The 16,597-nt window shown below is 55.7% G+C and overlaps 8 protein-coding genes across 8 annotated transcripts; 4 read left to right on the forward strand and 4 right to left on the reverse strand.

The window, feature by feature from the left end:
• Positions 1–172: 172 nt before the first annotated feature.
• On the reverse strand, positions 173–2,511 carry CLUP02_05413 (uncharacterized protein; the record flags this gene model as incomplete). Its single annotated transcript, XM_049284420.1, has 4 exons — positions 173–1,690; positions 2,127–2,190; positions 2,269–2,316; positions 2,483–2,511. The coding sequence occupies 4 exons, from the start codon at positions 2,509–2,511 to the stop codon at positions 173–175; spliced, it is 1,659 nt and encodes a 552-aa protein (XP_049141563.1).
• A 369-nt stretch (positions 2,512–2,880) lies between these two features.
• Positions 2,881–5,597, forward strand: CLUP02_05414 (proline-rich; the record flags this gene model as incomplete). Its single annotated transcript, XM_049284421.1, has 8 exons — positions 2,881–2,944; positions 3,005–3,144; positions 3,213–4,433; positions 4,531–4,622; positions 4,648–4,994; positions 5,034–5,135; positions 5,233–5,458; positions 5,570–5,597. The coding sequence occupies 8 exons, from the start codon at positions 2,881–2,883 to the stop codon at positions 5,595–5,597; spliced, it is 2,220 nt and encodes a 739-aa protein (XP_049141564.1).
• Positions 5,598–6,789: 1,192 nt separating this feature from the next.
• Positions 6,790–8,142, reverse strand: CLUP02_05415 (uncharacterized protein; the record flags this gene model as incomplete). The annotated part of the gene is made up of 2 exons (XM_049284422.1): positions 6,790–7,970; positions 8,037–8,142. 2 exons carry the CDS (start codon positions 8,140–8,142, stop codon positions 6,790–6,792), a joined length of 1,287 nt encoding a protein of 428 aa, XP_049141565.1.
• Positions 8,143–8,949: 807 nt separating this feature from the next.
• On the forward strand, positions 8,950–9,312 carry CLUP02_05416 (uncharacterized protein; the record flags this gene model as incomplete). Its single annotated transcript, XM_049284423.1, has 1 exon — positions 8,950–9,312. The coding sequence occupies one exon, from the start codon at positions 8,950–8,952 to the stop codon at positions 9,310–9,312; it is 363 nt and encodes a 120-aa protein (XP_049141566.1).
• A 1,150-nt stretch (positions 9,313–10,462) lies between these two features.
• CLUP02_05417 (RNA recognition domain-containing protein) lies at positions 10,463–11,986 on the reverse strand (the record flags this gene model as incomplete). Its single annotated transcript, XM_049284424.1, has 3 exons — positions 10,463–10,796; positions 10,850–11,454; positions 11,510–11,986. 3 exons carry the CDS (start codon positions 11,984–11,986, stop codon positions 10,463–10,465), a joined length of 1,416 nt encoding a protein of 471 aa, XP_049141567.1.
• Positions 11,987–12,557: 571 nt separating this feature from the next.
• On the forward strand, positions 12,558–12,965 carry CLUP02_05418 (NADH-ubiquinone oxidoreductase 12 kDa subunit; the record flags this gene model as incomplete). Its single annotated transcript, XM_049284425.1, has 2 exons — positions 12,558–12,783; positions 12,886–12,965. The coding sequence occupies 2 exons, from the start codon at positions 12,558–12,560 to the stop codon at positions 12,963–12,965; spliced, it is 306 nt and encodes a 101-aa protein (XP_049141568.1).
• A 232-nt stretch (positions 12,966–13,197) lies between these two features.
• On the forward strand, positions 13,198–14,462 carry CLUP02_05419 (uncharacterized protein; the record flags this gene model as incomplete). The annotated part of the gene is made up of 5 exons (XM_049284426.1): positions 13,198–13,298; positions 13,364–13,485; positions 13,521–13,934; positions 14,021–14,273; positions 14,372–14,462. 5 exons carry the CDS (start codon positions 13,198–13,200, stop codon positions 14,460–14,462), a joined length of 981 nt encoding a protein of 326 aa, XP_049141569.1.
• A 157-nt stretch (positions 14,463–14,619) lies between these two features.
• CLUP02_05420 (uncharacterized protein) lies at positions 14,620–16,104 on the reverse strand (the record flags this gene model as incomplete). The annotated part of the gene is made up of 1 exon (XM_049284427.1): positions 14,620–16,104. The coding sequence occupies one exon, from the start codon at positions 16,102–16,104 to the stop codon at positions 14,620–14,622; it is 1,485 nt and encodes a 494-aa protein (XP_049141570.1).
• Positions 16,105–16,597: the final 493 nt, after the last annotated feature.

Raw genomic sequence — 16,597 nt, forward strand, 5'->3', positions numbered from 1 at the left:
TTCCATGGTTCCCTAAGCTCCAACGACGAGCTTCCCTTGTCCAACAATCCATTTCTTTCCCCCCATTACCCCGTCCCATGCCCGCTCCGACGCCGTCAGTGGGAGGCCACCCCGCGTGCCCGCAGTGTCCGCACGTCTCATCAACGAACCCTCAACTCGAACATGTGGTTCCTCAACTCATTCCCTCCATCAGCTCAACTCTGTCAAGCATCATTCCCTTCAGACCAAGATACTCCTTTAGCGAGTCCCACTCAATACCGCCCTCCTCACCGTGTCGCCATTTCTCTCTGTAACCCCAGGCGCATGCGATGTCATCCATGCCCGCCCTCTCTTCTTCACGCAGCCAGCGCTGGTGCAACGGAATACCGGGCGCCCAAGTGACTCGTCGCATATGATCATTGACAGTGGTTTTGGCAACCATCCCAATCGTCGCTGTGAACCCCAGATAAGCCAGGATGGCGGCGAAGGCGAACTTTGTGGCTGTCACGGGCTCCATTGTGTTCTGGAATGCCGAGAGATTGGAGGCAAGAGTGTAGACTCCAAAGGGGGCCGCTGCCACGGCCGAGACGGGCAGAAGCGCCTTCCGCAGAAGCTTTTGGCGGTAGAATGCTTGTGTTGCGTAGCAGGCCTCAACGATGCCAATCGCAGCGTCCAGATTCTTGGCGTCGATGGCGGCACCCAGAGCTGTTTCGGCCACACTTGCTTCGATTGCCTTGTCTGCCCTATTTGGGTTCTGCTGAACATAGGAGATTGCACCCTCGACCGCCTTTGGTTTGGGCTTTGACGCATACAATTCGAAAACATGGGGAAGTGTCTCGGGCCTGCCAAGCCTAGCTTGGATGTTTACGTATAAGTCCAAGACCTGGGGACCAATGGAAACGGTGGGGTGGGCGATAATTTCGTATGCTGACTCGGAGATTGTGTCGACTGTATCCTTGACAGAAACTGACGGGATCGACGCGCTACCAGATTTAGCTGCAGTCAAGTTCGAGTCCAAGGATAACAGATTGGAAGCGGTCGATGCTGTGAGTGTCGAGGCCGGACGATTCTCCGACCTGGATAGATAGGGTTGAATCGCATTTGCGGCGCCTTGGCACGTTTTCAAGACTGCAGTGACGAGCTGCGTGGTGGGAATTCCGTCTGTAGAGAGGAAGTGCTTTCTGCTCTGTTGAACCACGGCCGCCAGCTTGCTCAGATCAGGGAGTTCCTTGGACGACGGACTGGCCGTTGCAGGCCTCTCGTGACCATTCTTTTGCAAAGCCGAAGCAGGTACCGTGCTCGCCAGGCGACTTTTCTCAAAACCCCGTCTCAATGTGGTATTCTCGTAGAGCTGGGCAGATCGAAGAGGGACGATCGAAGGCACGTTTGGCTTGGCGGTATGCTGGAGTCGAGTCTGTTGACCGGCGCGTGATAGGCCCACGCATGATTGACAAACGAAGCGAGGCTGGCGAGCCGCTGGCCGGATGAAGGCGGTCCGCATCATCTTCGTAGCGGAGAGGATAGTGCGCGAGGTCGGGTCGAGGAGGAGGAGGATGACGAGCGTACGCGTCTTCGGTGACTGAGGATTGGACGATCTGAAGCACACAACGAGCGAGCGGGCGTGAAGTCGTAGACTGGCCTCTCTGGGCTGCAGCAGTAGAGCGAACAGCGAAGCAATCGGGATAGATAGTCCGTTTCGTAGCGAGGCAAGCTAAGAGAATCAAGCAAAAGGGGGCCGTCGGGCGGGTGAGGCAGAAACCGTGGGGGACAAGCAGCCGGGAGAGGCCGTCTTGGGGCTTGGTACTGGTCGAGGAGAGAAGGCCGACAAAGAATCCCGGGTGATGTGAGGCACTGGTACCGTGGGACGGTGGGATGAAGCAAAATTGGAGGACGGGAAAGGACTCTCGGAGCTCTGGACGCGACGGAGGTTCCGGGGAAAGCTGGGAGCTCATGCAAAATTTCCACCTTGAGCCCCATACCCCCCAATAGCACGTCGTCTAATTACCCGCACCTGCCCCCCTTAGCCTTACAGGCGATCATTCACGCGGCAGGGAGGCTCTCGCAGCTCGGGACAGCGCGCCGCGCCAATGAGATTAGCAGTTGCCCCTCCTAGGCGGGGTCACTTTGGGGCAAGTACAGGAGAGTACAGCGCCCAGCCAATACTTGAAGGTGCACTGAAGAAACGTGGCCGGCAGCAGCCACAGCCGTCCACTGGCGTTGCATGCCGAGTATTCTGAGAGCCTACGCGCACCTCTTTGGCGCGAACTGTTACACTGCCACTTTACTCACACCGTCTGCTGCGTGTTTCTCAACACCATTTCTTCCAAGACGTTAAAGCTGTAGATCTTTATTGTAGCTCTGCATTAGATACAATTAACATCTTTAGCAATGAGTTGGTCTCTTGGGCCTATTCCGGTTTGTTCCGCAAGTTGTCTTGGCTTGCGAGAGTGCTCATACCCTGGATCACTATTCTTCCCATACGCCACATCGCATGCTTACGTACTGCCCAGCCACAGGTACGTGGAGAGACATTTGAGGCTGATGGGCCATAAGATACTTAGGCTGCTATGGCATCTGCCCGCTAGTTGGAAGTACCTCAGACCAGGCAGGCGCCTCAGCCCACTTTGACTGTAACGGTTGCACTGCCAGCGCCTAACAGCGCAGCGCCTTTGAGCGAACGACCAAGATACTGCCCGAAGATGACGAAACACCACGCGGCTGAAAAGCGACCCCAGAGTACCATCATCCCATCGACCCTTGAGGACACGCTGATCGAACCCCTCGAGAGCCTCAATCTCCTCCTGCTATTGAAACAGCACCCTGTCGCTCCATTCTACTGTATCTGAACGACATCTCTCGCTCATTCTCGCCATTGAACCCAACCTATCAAGCTTGGCTTGCATGAGCCTCCGTCCAATTCCGGCCGACGACCTAACCACCATCAACCACCTCTCCATCGACGAGAGTCAACCACAACAACCATCATTTACTCGATACTGAAAGCGCAAACACATAAAAGACATAGCAACAAACTGCATCATGCCCCCTCCACCTCCGCCGCCGCCGCCGATGCCTGCGATGGGCGGCCCTCCTCCGCCTCCCCCGCCGCCAGGAGGTCCTCCTGGAGCTGGCACTCTACCTTCGAGACCACCACCAGGAGGCAGAGTACGTCTTTGGAGCTCACAAGTGGACTTGAACGCTTTGTCACAGCATCATACTGATACGGGTCACAGGGCGCTCTACTCTCCGACATCACGAAAGGCAGGGCTCTCAAGAAAGCCGTTACGAACGATAGATCTGCGCCGGTAGTTGGGGGTTCGTCTGGTGGCGTTTCCTCCGGAGGACCGCCTCTAGGAGGTGCGCCTCCGGTCCCAGGCTTTGGTGGTGCCCCTAAACCTCCCGGTGGCCTCGCTCCTCCGGTGCCCGGAAATCGAGCTAGAAGCAATAGCGACCAGAGCGGGCGAGAAAGCGCGCCTGCACCGCCCACACAGGCAGCACCACAATTAGGGGGACTCTTTGCGGGAGGCATGCCGAAGCTGCGGAAGACTCGTGGCGCCGTTGATACCGGTGCTTCTATGGACTCGTCATATCTGTCGGATCCCGAGAGCAATGTGCGGTCGTCCTCTGCGCCGAAGCCACCAACATTCGGAGCACCAAAACCTCCTGGCGGTGCGGCGCCGGCCCCGCCGGGAAGGCCGCCTTTACCTCCTCCCAACGCCGCACCGGCCCTGCCACCATCCATTGCCAACTTGCGCAAGACGCCCAGCGATCTACCTCGGCCAGGCTCTTCAGCATCGATGAAAGGACCTCCGCCTCCTATAGGCAAGAAGCCGCCGCCACTGCCAGCATCCCGGAAGCCCTCGACTACGCCGAGCCACCCGCCTCCATTACCTGGATCGCCAGCTCCAGGAGCACCCCCTCCACCACCTCCATCGTCTGCTCCAGCACTTCCGTCCGCACCCCCCTCGGCGCCGCCACCACCCCCTGCTGCTGCTGCTCCCAGAGCTCCAGCGCCATCGCCTCCGTCGAGGTCCCCAGCACCTCCACCTCCTCCACCGGCCTCAAACGGACCTTCGCCGCTGGCAATGCAAGCCGCTTTACGAGCAGCCGGCCAGGCATCTCCAAGTGCTGCTCCACCGCCTCCCCCATCGGCGGCCCCCTCGCCCCCCGCCTCTGCACCTCCTCCACCAGCAGCACCCCCTACGAGGGCCCGTGCTGGTTCTGGTCTACGATCTTCTATGCTAGATCCAAGCGCCTTCACGCTTGCTCCCAATGGTGCAAAGAGTCCAAGTCCTACTCGAACGAACACGATGAGCAGTCTCAATGTCGGCGGTGGTGGTCAACGATACATCGTACAAGATCCTCGATGGAAGTTCCAGGATGATGCCATGTTGCCAAAGCCAAGGGACTTTGTAGGCGGTCCCCGGCGATACAGAGCCGGCAGAGGTAGCAGTGTTCCTCTTGATCTCAGCGCCCTATAAGGGGGTCGGACTAGATACGGATTATTCCGTAGCCTGATCAGCGTCAAGTTCTATCAAAGTTTGGGTCTAGAGTGGCGACCAGCCTCGGGCAATCTACATGAATCAAACGATCTGCACTGCTATGATTCTTGGTGGAAACGCACCCCTTGTTGCTGCATGGAAGTCATCCGGCTGAGATTTCTCGCAGAAGACGGAGAGGGTTCAATTTCGACGCCTTTTGCCGGTGGGCTATTGTTAGTCGCCAAATTGAGGATATTCTGGAGGATTCGGACTCCGCAAAATCTTATACAACGGAACAAGCATTCGCAACACATCCTGAAGGCGTCGTCGTATCGGCACTTCTTGGCCCCATTACCTTGGCGAAACGATCGACTGAGACGAATCTAGATCTCTCGGCTGTACTCGTCTTGGGAAATCTCTTGGTTTTCTTGGTATTCTTGGTACCAAGAACCATGGTTGCTTGTCGAATGCTTACACTCAACGTCCTCTTCTTCGGATGGAACGGGGGGTTTCTACAGATTCTCTTACAGGGTCGTCAGGGACTTTGAGGGGCAGACGGGCTTGGCATGCAAGCAAGCACTCGCAGCGATCTGGAGAGTGAAGAAGAGCAAAAGATCACGTCATTCAAGGGAGCCATCACGCTAGCGAGATGCTCGGTCTTTCTGTTAGACATTGGTAGAAATCAGATTACTTACAAGATCCGGCTAGATTCTAAACCTGATCGTTGCTGGTATATTGATTACCAACCGCTCCATCTTGAACATACGGGTAGAACCAGTACTGGAGTGGATCCGCCGTTGTGTATTAGTCACGTCCGTCCGTCTTCGAGGCAGCCCTCATCTACCTCAATCCCTGAATGCCAGTCGCCTCCGTATAGGCCCGATGGGAAGAACATTCAACCCAGCACGATCACGATCACGATCCTACCTTTCACAAATTGATAATGATAACCCCTCATGTCGTCCAGTTGAACCTGGCATGCTTCATCAACCGGGCACGTGAATCGAAGCAACTCGGTTCAACTTTCCGACTCAGGTAGTAGTAGACCCCATCGCGTCTTCAACGCTTCAGACGAAGGAGTTCACCTAGTTACACAAAACGCAACACAGCCTCGTCAACGCAACTGGTAGTCAGTAATCAGATCTTTCGTTCTGCCCTTGAACTTTTTTTTTTGACAAACTCGCGACAAGAGACTAAAAAAGTTGAGACGAGAATCTCTCTCTCTCTCTCTCTCTCTCTCTCTCTCTCTCTCGCCCGGGCCCGCGTAAAATTGACCGGTTGAGCCAAGTCTCAGCATCTGTAACCGAAACTTGCTTCGGCGCGAACCTCCAAAAAAAGACTTGACGTTGAAGAGAGAAGAGAAAGACCATCCGTAGAAACCCCAGAAGACACCCCTCCCAAAGGGATCAAGTTACGAACAAGGCTCAGGCTTCAAAACGTCCCAAAACAGGCATCATACGAACTCCTCGGGGTCCGGGGGAAAACTCACTGCCCAGTCGAGATTACATCTTATCACATGCACAACATACGTAAAGCGGCGTCCCCGGGAGACGAAGGAATCTTCATGTGAACCGTGCCCCGTTGATTGATTAAAGCTACCTCCTGTAGGGCGTGTGTTTCGGAGAGGAGAGAGGAGAGAAAAAACACCCCGTTGCTATCCCGCAATCGAGGGTTTCAAATACGTCCGCCGGCCGATTGCTTGCAGAAAAACGAAGAAAAAATCACTTTAACCCATGGGTTCGATAGCCCCGCGTCGAGGTTACGATCGATAACCTCACACCTTTGAACAACTCCCCGCTCTGATGCTTCGAACAAATCAAAAAAAGGAACTTGTACGCGATAACCCCCCCCCCTTGAACTGGACCTAGACAAGAGAAAAAAGCTTTCACGCCATGCCGGCCCAGATCCTTGGCTGGTCTCATCCACTTCCACTCCTACACCCCAGATCATAGATCGTTGATCATTTCAGATGAAGATCAAGAACGAGGGGTTCAGAAAAAAAAGATTGATAATGTCCCCGCACCACACAAGCCACCCCGGTTTGAACCCCCGTTTTCGTTTGCCAGGCATATTCCGCGTTTCCTTCCCCCGTTTGGGAAGAAGAGGTATCCATGAAAAGATGAGAAAAACTTGCAGTCGTCTATATTCGTCAATGTCCGCGCTCATACCCGTTCGTGACGAAAAGAGAAGAAAGCCGACAAGAGGTGTATGAAGAAATAGGTCCGGAAGCCCAAAAGATCCAGTACCCCGGATCCGCCTGTACGTAAATAGCATCCGACGCTTCATGATTCAGACGACATGTTCGACGATCGACGCAGATTCAAAAATCTCAGGCGACGACGCTTCGACCAACCCCCGCACCCCACCTCAGGCGACGAAGCCCGCCGCCGGACGATCGAATAACTTCCCGTCCGCACGAAGATGAGTCCGCAACTGCCGAGGCGTTGACACCTACTCCTGCCGATAGTGCTTCCTGACGTCCTACTTCACGGCCGATCACATATCCCGCACCAAATCCTACCACAGACACCAACACTACCACGCCAGCACTGACAACCCATGTCAACAACGTCGGGCTGATGAGGGCATCCTCGCTGGCCGCGACCTTCTTCTTCTTTGTCGCACGGGACGAGCGTGTCTGTGAGGAAGAGGTTCGCTTGTGCTTATCGACACCGTCGGTCTTGGGTGATGAGGGGGCAGAAGACGCCGCCGTCCGTGACGGACGGGCAGCGGGAGACTTGGCAGGAGAGGCGGTCTGAGGTTGGGTAGGTCTTTCAGCCATGAGCTCAGATTCGGGCATCAGCCGTAACTCAACAGGTTGAGAGCTAGGTCCGACTCCGGCATGCGCGGGTGGAGCGCCCTGTCGCTCGGTAGTATCCTTATACTTGGGCAGACCACGGGCGGCAGCGGCGCACGACAGCAGAGTCGTGAGGGAAGCACGGAGAGCCGCGTCATTATCGGCTTGATATGCGGGGGACATGAAGTTTGGCGGGCCCCGGCTGACACTAGTTTGAGATCGTTGGGATAGTGGCGGCCTTACACCGCTGTGCGGATGCTGGTGGATCGCCGAGCTGGCCGAGTGTCTCCTATCCAAGCCCGAGGGCGGATGAGAGAATGCGTTTGGCTGAGGTCTGAAGACCGGATCATCGGAAACGCGACCCAGGGCGGTAGCAATCTCGTCGCTATCGTCAGAGTCCTCCGAATCCTCCTGCGCCGATGGTTGCTGTTGGAACGACGCTCGCACCGGAGGCCGAACGTTCTCGGTCGAGCTCGTCAGACATCGGTCCTCCTCGCTTTCACTCTCCTCGTACTCCTCCTGGCTACTTGTACCAGCGTGGATGGCCGTCTGGTCGACATGAAAAGATCGTGGCACAGGTTGGTTTTGGTGATGTAAGCGACGTCGGCGGGCGGTCATGGACCCACCGACTCGGAGACCGGTGGTGACGATCTCGTCGCCGATGGAAGAAAGAGAAGATGAAGAAGGCTGCGACGAGACCTCTACCCACGAATCTAAAAAGAGAGATGTCAGCATTCTGTCAATCTGACCAGCCGAGTGGCTGTCTTCTAGTGACTGACCGTCATTCCGTCTGCGAGGGCCCGCGGCGGGCTGTGATCCGTTCGCCGACATTCTGTTGTTCTGGAAGTTGTGTCCTGCGCGGTCGTCGCGCTGCTGTCCATCCATTTTGAGGTTTATATTTTTTTGACGCCGTTGAATTTCGAAAAGAAAAAAAAAGTAGCCAGAGATATAGAGAGAGGTCGTTCGTAATCGTCAGACGTCGTTGTCGTCGTGGTCGTCGAGGGAGGTGGTTGGACGTATGTGGGGGGAGTACTTCCTCCGTCCCAAACCCCGCGTTTTGGAGATAAGATACGCTCGTGAGATCTCCGTAGCAAGGGGTCCGAGTTGTCTGTTCGCTCGACGTTGAAAGTGGTTTGAAAAACGCGCTGGTTCACGACGGAAAAGGAGTTGAAGTAAGAAGGGGGAAACAAAAAAGTAGGTAAGAAAGGAAGGGTTGCAGCAGACCGCTTCGACTATAGCCGGCTCACCAGGCACGCAGGGTCGGTGAGATGGTGTTGAGGCCCGGCTGGTGGATGGCTGGCTGGGCCTTTGTGCAGCACGTAGAGGTCGGGGAACCTGGAAGGAGGGGAGGGGCCTCTGTGTCTCTGTGTCCACCTTGAGCGTGCAATACGGCAGGTGGGATAACGGACGCTAGTAGATAATCTGGAATGTCACTGGATGTACATCTGCAGCAGTCATTCGCGTGGCAGATACCTGGTCCTCCGAGCCGGCGCTTGGAGGTTCCGGCCACCGTACCGTGTCAGGTGGCATGGCCTCCGCCTTATCAGACGGGCGTTGGCCGGCTGCAAACAGCGCGATAAGCACAGTACGACATTTCTCTGATCAAGGGAACGTCCTTGATATGGATGACGCTATCGTTACGGTCAGGGGGGGAGGAGAGACAGCCATACACTGTTGCGTACTCCGTACTGAATGGACGCATCCACGTCCACGTCCCGCCTCAGAACATCCCACTTTGGCACTTACACACCGTCCGGGCCGCTAAGTGCAGGCGCTGCAGGGGGTCAGGTGGGGTCGAGATTCACGGCGTTTTGCAGCGGGAAGCGCGAGCTGCGCCCACCACGAGTCCCTCGACCACTTAACACCGTGACACCGACACCGGCTCTCCAAGTTTCGGTCGCATATTGCGTGGTCTACCTCTGTACGGCAACATGGGAAATGCGGAGAGGATTGCCGTCCGGCGCTGCTAGTGGTCTGCCGACGCCGCGACATGCATCCCACGACAAGGACGATCCCAAGACACGCCGTGATTCTCGTCTTATTATCGTTCCCTAAGTCATGCCAGATTCCACTGACGTGCTGTCGTAGGTAGCACTGGACTGCTGCCCTACTCCTTGTCCTTCCCTTCGCACCACCGTTTCCCCAACAGAATAGCCTCCGTTTGGCGCCTTGGAGAAAGGCCACCTAACTTAGTCAAACGGCTGAGCAGGTTTTACAACCATCTGCTGGCGAACGGGTGATCTCCCGTGACGTTTATTAGCTGAGAAGGGCAGGAGTGACCAAAGGACGGGTGTTCTAGTGGGATGGGACATTTCAGAGGAAGACACAGCTTTGCCCGTCATCACGGGGCTGAATACGCACCTCGTGCCGCCCAATGACGCAGAATCGCACATTTTAAGCTGGCCACGAGGCTACCGTTGTATAGGACCGAAATCGGGCAGTTCGCCCCCCCTCCCCCCAAATGAGACATGGAACCACGTTCCCGTCTTAGAACACGGCCGCGATCTGAGATAAGGTCGCAGACGACATCAAACATCACGTGTTAGGTAAATATGCATAGATGAAGGAGGATAAATGTGTATTCATCGAGGAAGGTATCAAAACTTTTATTACAATTGGAGCTGTTCCTTAACGCCGAATCCACCTGGCAATATATGCCTTTTTTGAAATGACATTCACGGGGAGAAGTATACTTACTCCACATCCTGCATCGCATTGCATGGTATCGTTCCAAGTTCAAGAGTAACCGAAAGGGAAGAAAAACGCCTGACTAGCCACATCAACAGCCGAAGCCGTTAAAAGCAACCCCCAGAGCCCACAGAAGCCGTCGTCATCTAGAATCATCGAGTCCCCTCCGTCGAGGCCTGCTAAGCTGGCAGACATCGGCAAGGATCTTCCCCAGTTTCATGATAATAAGCCGTCTGCCCACTGTGAAGATGTTGCAGTGCAACGAATGCCCTCTTGGTCAACCCACAATAGCGTACAGATCCCGCACCGTCTTCTTCCATAGAAGGAGACTTGCCACAAGCCTACGGTCCAAATGAAAAGCCCTCAGGTCCATCTTGTCTCCCAAGAGACTGCTCTCAAAGCCCACAATCCCAAAAAAGGGAAGAAACTTGTGTCGAACCGACAGCCCACAGTAGCCCACAGGAATGCCCGCGAAGTGCCCTCTGATCAATCATCAATGTGCGGCATGCATCACCGTTTAGAAGGTGACCTTGGAGCCCTTGAAATCGCCGAAACCGCCACGGTTGGTGGAGGAGAAACCACCACGGCCGCCACGGCCACCACGTCCACCGCGGTCACCACCGCCACGGCCTCCGAAGCCGCCGCGTCCACGGCCGCCACCACGGCCGCCACCGAATCCACCGCGGCCGCCACCCTCACGCTGGGGCTTCTGGCCGGCGTAGTCCAGGCGGACAGCGCGAGCACCGCGGCCCTCACCAAGGTAACCACCGTTCAGCTGAGTAAAGGCAGTCTTGGCGTCCTCGACAGAGCCGAAGGAGACGTATCCGAATCCCTTGAGGTTACCCGACTCACTACAAAGGCGTTAACATTGATCAAGTTGGTACAAGTTGTGGAATATACTCACGGGTCAGTGGGCAGACGGACGCTGGTGACCTCAGCAGCCTCAGTGAAGAAAGCGCGGACGGAATCCTGATCAATGTCGAAGGGAAGGTTGCCGACGAAGAGGGTGTCGCTCTCGGGGGAGACCTGGTCGCCGTGCTTCTGGGCGCGGTCGAAAGCGCGGGCGGCGGGGTTACCCTCGCCCTGGGGCTTCTGGCCGGAGAAGTCGATGTTCATGGCACGGCCAGAGAGCTCACGGCCCTGAGCGGCCTCGAGAGCAGCGGCAGCAGCCTCGGGGGTAGAGAAGTCGACGTAACCGAAACCACGGCTGCGGCCAGTGTTCTTGTCGGTGACGACGCGAGCGCCGGTGAGATCAGCGAACTCCTCGAAGGCGGCGTACAGGGAGTTATCATCGACAGCCCAAGCAAGGGAGCCGACGAAGAGGGTAGAGCTCTTGTCAGAGACATCGGTGCGTGCCTTCTTGCCCGGGATGACGGGGTCATCAAGGGCCTTGCGCTTCTTGGAGGGCTCTTCAGCCTTGGTCTCAGTCTCGGATGCTTCCTTAGAGTCGGAGGTCTCCTCCTCATCAGAGTCAGAAGAGTCGGAATCGGAGTCGGAAGAGTCGGAGCTCTGTGAATGGATTGTTAGAAAGTGTTATGGTCCTCAAGACGATGGTTAAACTCACGGCCTCAGCCTTCTTCTCAACCTTCTTCTCGGCCTTCTCCTCCTCAGACTCGGAGTCGGAGTCCGACTCGCTGTCAGAAGACTCGGCCTTCTTGGCGGCACCGTTGGTCTTGGGAGCAGCCTCAGCCTCAGACTCGGAGGAGTCAGAGTCAGAGTCGGAAGACTCGGCCTTCTTGGCGGCAGCAGCCTTGGGGGCAGCCTTCTTGACGGGCTTCTCCTCCTCAGACTCGGAGGAAGAGTCGTCGCTGGAAGCCTCAGCCTCAGACTCAGAAGAGTCGGAAGACTCGCTCTCGGAAGACTCAGACTCGGGCTCAACGACCTTCTTGGACTTCTTGGAGGCCTTCTTCTCGACCTCCTTGGCAATGGCCTTGGACTTGGCCTTGGGGCTCTCAGAGGCCTTGGTGACGCCAGCGCCCTTCACCTTGGTGAGAGGGTCGGCGGCCTTGGTGGCCTTGGTGGATGACTTGGTCTTGCCCATTGTGATGATTTTGAAAGGGTAAACGGAAGGGGTATCAAAAACAAGAGATTGATATTTGGAAATAGGCAAGAGAAAGACTTTTTCCAGAGAGGTTGCACAAGAGAAAAGTTGATAGAAGCTTGGGGGTGGGAGCTTGACTTTTAAGGCCAGGGTCTTGGTGGTTGGGGCGAAGGGTCTTGCGACAGAGATTTTTTTTTTGCGATTTGCCAACTTTTCAGCGGGGCTTCTCCCTCGACTGCGCGGGCGGTGTGCGAGGGGCTGCAAGTGGCGGGTCCATCTAGGTACGTACCGAAAAGCCGCAGCCGAGTCGCTCTGGGGGAAAGCAGGAACGACGGCCGTGGCCCGTGAGCAACGGGGGCGCGACTGAGCCTGCGAATTAAGGCCGCCGGAATCTGGCTGACCTCTCTAGCTGCCAGGTTCCTCCACTCCCGACAGCCAACGGTCCCGAAGTCGACCATTGCGAATCCACGAAGCTTGACCACACTCCGTCCGCGACCTCCGACCTCCTGGCTCAATTCGAACTTCATTCCTTCCTCGAGAAGACGACTTTTGAATACACAACTCAGTCATAATGCCGACCCCCGAGTCCGCGATGTTCCTGGCACAAAAGCCCAAGGTGCCCCCAACTTTCGACGGCGTTGACTACGACGACACCAAGGCATTCAAGCAGGCACAGGACGCCATAATCCGTGAACAATGGGTCGGCGCTATGATGCTGCGCCTTGTTGGCGAGGAATTGGGCAAGTGCTACAAGAAGGAGGGCGTGAACCACTTGGAGAACTGCGGTCACCTCAGAGGTTAGTAGGCCTTTGCGAGAGACGGAGGGGAGAGCTCGATTTGCAGTCCACCAGCGGGTGTATCTTGGCCGGGTGAAGAAAAGACGCTGATCAGTGATACAGAAAAGTACCTGCAATTGTTGAAGGAGAAGAAGGTTAAGGGCACACTGTTCGAGCAGCAGAACTACATCAGCAAGCAATAGATATGCTGTACGATGGGACGGAGTAGAAGGGACTGTTGTGAAGCAGGAAGCGGCGCTCTCGAAGACGACCTCTCTCAGGATTTAGAAATGAGGAACGCAGAGACGAGGCTGTGACGGTACTACGTCAACGAGCCGGAGCGTGATGGGCGATATCCCTCACGATATGTACAAATGAATCAAACAGGGCTTTTGAGGTTATGCATCTATCCGTGTCCCAGCTTCTGGTCACCCAATGGTTCTCGAATCAGCCAGCTTTGAGAAAATTCCCGCTGGCTTCTATCAGATAATTCAAATTATTATCTTGTGTTCATCAATTGACTTCAATGACGGGTTGTAAGTGAGGGTGAAGGGCCGGTGAAGCGTAGTGCCCAGAGCCTCCCATGCCAAGTGCGCAACAGGCGCGTTCCGCCCGCCCCAGAATTTTTCCACCCCCGAGCTCCAAGCTCACGCATCCTGCAACACCACCAAAAGTTCAAGGTGATCCTCGTCGACGAACAACCCACAAAGATATCCAGCACCGGTGACGCAAATCGGCCGCGCTCGGCAACCCCCCAGATACAGAAGCCATGATTTGCAGAACGTGCATGCGCCGCGGCGCCTCGGCCTTACCCCGTCTCCAGGCCCCTCGCGCCTCGTCCCTCCTCATCAGACCCTTCTCCCTCTCCGCGCCCTCAAGAAACGCAGTAGAAGCGCCTGCTGCAGGAGCTGCTGCTCCTGCTACTCCTGCCGCCACCAACGCCAAGGACGCACCCCCGAAGCTCTCCTCGTCCACCGCCGACATCCCCGAGGCCGCGGCGCCCATCTCCTCCTGCCCGCCCGGTACCGTCCTCAACGGCCTGAACTACTTCAAGAACAAGACGGACCCCGTCGCTCTCCCCGATGAGGCGTACCCCGACTGGCTGTGGACGGTCCTCGAGTCCAAGAGCGATGCTGTAGAGTCTACGGATGACCTCGCCGCCGAGATGTTTTGTACGTTTCCCTTTTCCCACCCAATTTGCCCTGGCTCAAGAAAAAAAACCATGTTGAGTACAACATCTAACATACAAAACGCACAGCCAAGTCCAAGAAGCAGCGCAAGGCCGCCGCCAAGAAGCAAAAGGCTCTCGAGGCCAAGGTTCTTGCCTCAGGCGACCTCGAGGCCCTCGCACCAAAGGTCCCGCTCCCCCAACAGTCCATCAACTTGCCCGGAGAGAAGGGTGGCGACGTCGAGCACAACCTCGAGGCGGCGACCAAGAGAGACGAGCTGCGCAAGGCGATGCGCAAGGACCGCAAGGCCAAGATCAAGGAGTCCAACTACCTCAAGTCCATGTAAGCGGGGGGTCGTGGTGGCACCGCTGTGGTGGCTTGTTGCATCTTGTATGGTTGCTACGTATGTGGCAGGAAGGGGTCGAGATTGTGTATCATAGAGAGCTCTCAAGAAGGGGGCTCCTGTACAATATCTACGGTCGTCATGACCGGCTTGTTATATCATCACCAAAATATCAACTGGACGAGTAAGACGAACGATGTTCTTAGAGCACTGCGGGCTCTGGTTTCCAATATTAAAAGCTTGTGGGCATGATAACTATACATAGCCGTAGATAAAATTGCTTTGAAGTGGATATTCTTGCCCTTCCATTTGCAATCTTATGTGGGCGCTTAGGGCGCTTCTGCCTTAATCGTCGTCCTCCTCTTCTTCGTTGATAGACGTTTGCTTGAGCGCCAATTCTGCCCTCAGCTGCTTCAACCTGTCCTCCACACGCTTCCGCAGAATCTTGTTTTGTTGGAGAGCCTTCTCCTGCTCCTTTTTTGCAATCTCTGCCTTGAGATTCACGATATCTTCTCTGACGGCCTTGATTTCGTCCTGAGGCGGCTTGTCCTCGTCGTCATCATCGTCATCGTCGTCGTCGTCGTCATCTTCGTCCTCTTCACTAGCGACGGACTCATCCCCATCACGTGCGTTGGCTGCCGGTGTGCCGGCGTTCATAGTCATCGGCGTGGCCCCCTCAACTTGTGTTGCTGGTGTGCCAACCTCAGTCGTGGCCTGGTTCAACTCCTCTTCGAAAGCAGCCTCGAGCTCTGCCTCCAAATCGTGGTCATCGTCGTCAAATAGTTCGCCGTTGGCATAGCCCTCAGAGGGGAAGTAGCCGCTGTCATCGGCCTCGCCATCGGCGTCCTGTTCGTCGTCGGAGTACTCGTCGCCAGACTGCATCTTTCTGTCGTCGATGAACTCATATTTGGAGGACATAGCGGCCGCATCGGCCTGCAAGAGTTTCTTAACCTCGTTCTCCTTTAATTCGATCTCAGAGCGACTGATGATTTTTGCGAATCTTTGATTCGTTGCGTCGTGCATCGGTGGCGTCAGTCCGTGAGGCCACTTGAAGCCTGGCTGAATCATCGCAGGTAATGGTGCCTTCTTTGCCTCTTCGTCACTCTTTACAGGCTGGAAGACCAGCAGCATATGGCAGATGTCGGCTGACTTCATGAGCGTCTTCCGGTCCCAGGACTTCATTCCTTCCGTGATTGTCGGTAGCTCAACCATGACCGCTGCGTACGGTTGGTTTTTGACGACAACGACCGCGCGCCGGCTTTCGTCGTCGAAAAACTTCATCATTATATCCGCGCCACCATCTTTTCGAGTGAGGCCCACCTTGCCTTCTTCGACGCACTTCCTGACGTATTCGCAATGCTCTCCTGGCATCATGCGCAAAATGAACTGCTCCTCGATTGTAGGGTCCTTCTCTTGGTCGCTGGCTTCCGAGTCGTAGCCATCACCAGGGGGATGTACTGGTGGTTTGCCTTTCGACTTGACAACGATGTGACCCGATCTAGGTGTCGATACGTTCGGCGTCTTGAGAAGCTTGATCTTTTTCGAAGACGGTTGGTTTGCGCCGTCGTCATCTTCGTCTTGTTCCCTCTTCTTCGACTCGATGAGCTTGCTCGTGGGCTTGGATTGACGCCCAGCTTTTGTCTTGATCGGTGTTAGTGCTGCCGGCCCAGCCGGCGTTGGCGGTTGTGATGATTTGAGTTTAATCTTCATCCCAGAAGGTGTCGAAGCTGTAGGTGTCGCGCCGTTCTGTTCGCTGAATGATGTCTGTCGCGAATTCACGCTGAGCTTCAGCTTCGGCCGTGGCGGCGGCGGCGCACTGATGTCTGGCATCTTTCAAGGTCGCTCGTCGAAAGTATTACGGGTGTTCGCAGTAAGGTATTTCTGTTTGTCGCATCCAGGGGGTATAGTCAGAGTTAAGAGAAGGATTTCGTTTGTGTAGATCGGAAAGGCAGGCGCGCCTCGATCTTCGCGGGGAGGTTAAGTGGAGCGCATACGGGATCCCTTTCTGATTGAAGGCGCGGGAAACAATGTTCAAGGACTCGTTGAATCAAGTGTGCCGGAGTTGTCGCCTTGGAGAAACTCTTGGCAGATCCGTACGCAATAGAATTCTTGGGTAGAGATTCGAAGGTGCGTGCATCAAGACCGGAGGCGCAAAGTTAGAAGCGGAAGTTGAGATCCATGGGTAATAAGGTACCTTAGGTCCTAGCTGACCACGGTACTTACGCAGTAGAAAGGTACCCGCACCCTGGAAAGTAGCTAACTTTGAGCAAGACCAGCCTTGCAGGTCGCGTGTGGTGAGTGGAAGCTTTAGCGTGACAAACGC

This window comes from Colletotrichum lupini, chromosome 3 (genome assembly GCF_023278565.1).
Source record: "Colletotrichum lupini chromosome 3, complete sequence".
NCBI lineage: Eukaryota > Fungi > Ascomycota > Sordariomycetes > Glomerellales > Glomerellaceae > Colletotrichum > Colletotrichum lupini.